This window comes from Sphaeroforma arctica, assembly GCF_001186125.1.
Source record: "Sphaeroforma arctica JP610 unplaced genomic scaffold supercont1.5288, whole genome shotgun sequence".
Classification (NCBI taxonomy): domain Eukaryota; class Ichthyosporea; order Ichthyophonida; genus Sphaeroforma; species Sphaeroforma arctica.
In genome coordinates this window covers 1-2,028 of record NW_014035270.1, presented here as the reverse complement: position 1 = coordinate 2,028, position 2,028 = coordinate 1, and the positions used below count along the sequence as shown (strand labels likewise).

Sequence of the window (2,028 nt, the reverse complement as noted above, 5' to 3'; positions counted from 1 at the left end):
TATATGTATATGTATATGTATATTTATATTTATATGTATATGTATATATATAACCTCTCAATTTGCACTCAACCCATTCACACACGTTTACCAGGTCTGTTGAAGCTTTACGTTCCAGAACTTTCCTATTGTGTGGTTGGTTATTTCCATCCTCACTATTTGCAGTTATGTTTTTATCTCCCACTTGCGCTGTACCCTGATTGTTGAGTTGACATATCGCTCTGGTACCCAAAACAGTACCACCACACACAGCCCATGTGCCCTTCTCATCTGCCTGTGCATGGCCACAACAGGATTCTTCTGGGATTGCATCCGTTTGGCTCTGATTGTGGCACGCGCAGACGCATAAGCCGAGAGAAGCGAGAGGAGTACTGGGCACTCAAAGGCCGATGGCTAATCAACAACGGCGAAGCACTCGACGACGACGAGCGCGACAGTGTCATGGCTGAGCGCGAGATGATCGGTCGGTGCAATTGTGTTGTGTGTGTTGTGTGTGTTGTGTATTGTGTGTGTGCTGTGTGTTGTGTGTGTTGTGTATTGTGTATTATGTGTGTGGTGTGTGTTGTGTGTTGTGTTCATTGTGTGTGTTGTGTATGTTGTGTGTGTTGTGTGTGTGCTGTGTAGTGTGTGTTATGTGTGTTGTGTGTGTTGTGTTTATTGTGTGTGTAGTGTTTATTGTGTGTGTAGTGTGTGGTGTGAGTGTTGTGTTTTGTGTGTTTTGTGTGTTGTGTGTGTTGTGTGTTTTTTGTGTGCTGTGTGTGCTGTGCTACTGCCTCCAACCACAGAGAAGGATGTAGTGCACACACACACTCACTCCTAACCCACTCAACACTCACCCACTCACCCACTCAACACTCACCCACTCACCCACTCAACACTCACCCACTCAACACTCACCCACTCAACACTACTCTCTCCAACCACAGAGAAGGATGTGGTGCGCACAGACAGGACCAGCACATTCATGATCGGTGAGAACAACCCCAACTTAGCCATCATGGTGGAGATACTGGTGACGTACACCACACACTGTCCTGAGCTGGGCTATGTCCAGGGTATGTCTGACCTTCTGGCGCCAGTGCTGCAGATCTGTGAGAACGAGGCCGATGGCTTTTGGTGCTTTGTGGGGTATGTAGATTGTTCTGTGTTATCTGGTGATACCCTTTGTGTGTTGTCAATAGTTTAATGCTGTGCTGCTGTGTGTTGTGTGTAGATTGTTCTGTGTTATCTGGTGATACCTTTTGTGTGTTGTCATTTGCTTAGTGCTGTGGTGTTGTGTGTTATATCTAGATTGTTCTGTGTTATCTGGTGATACCTTTTGTGTGTTGTCATTTGTTTAGTGCTGTGGTGTGTCCCTTGTGCGGATGAGTGTAGTGCCTTGACTTTCACTGCCGTTCTCTTGTCTGAAAGTATTCGCATACAGAGTATCGCCTTTGGCTACGAACACCTTCCAAAGCTTTAACGCACTTGTGATTGTATTGAAACACGTTGCTCACTCCGTTTATTCTCCCGTCGTTGGTGTGTGGTAGGTATATGGAGAAGATGAAGTCGTTGTACTCGATTGGAAACGATATCGGGATCCCGCAATCCATTCTGTACCTAAGGTATTTCTAAACTGTTGAATGTGATGTACACCGCCGTACCATGCACAATAGGGTGGGTTTTAGGGTTTAGCTAAACCCTAACACCATACCAATGTCTCACTACCAGTCCTTCGCATGTTTGAAATTGCTGCGTAGGACTGTGTCGGTCCTGCGGCATGTATGTGGATGTCATTTCACAAATCCAAAAGATATCGCCTCCTCGAATCTCTAGAGGTTTATCTGGAAAGCCGTCTTGCGAACACACACCAACTAACACACACCAACTATCCTGACCTGCGAACACACACCAACTAAAACACACTAACTAACCTGACCTGCGAACACACACCAACAAACACACACCAACTATCCTGACCTGCGAACACACACCAACTAACACACACCAACTCTCCTGACCTACGAACACACCAACTATTCTGACCTG

At 46.0% G+C, this 2,028-nt stretch overlaps 1 protein-coding gene across 1 annotated transcript; it reads left to right on the top strand.

The window, feature by feature from the left end:
- Positions 1 to 255: 255 nt before the first annotated feature.
- SARC_14911 (hypothetical protein) lies at positions 256 to 1,186 on the top strand (the record flags this gene model as incomplete). The annotated part of the gene is made up of 2 exons (XM_014290958.1): positions 256 to 463; positions 927 to 1,186. The coding sequence occupies 2 exons, from the start codon at positions 256 to 258 to the stop codon at positions 1,184 to 1,186; spliced, it is 468 nt and encodes a 155-aa protein (XP_014146433.1).
- Between the last annotated feature and the right edge of the window lie 842 nt (positions 1,187 to 2,028).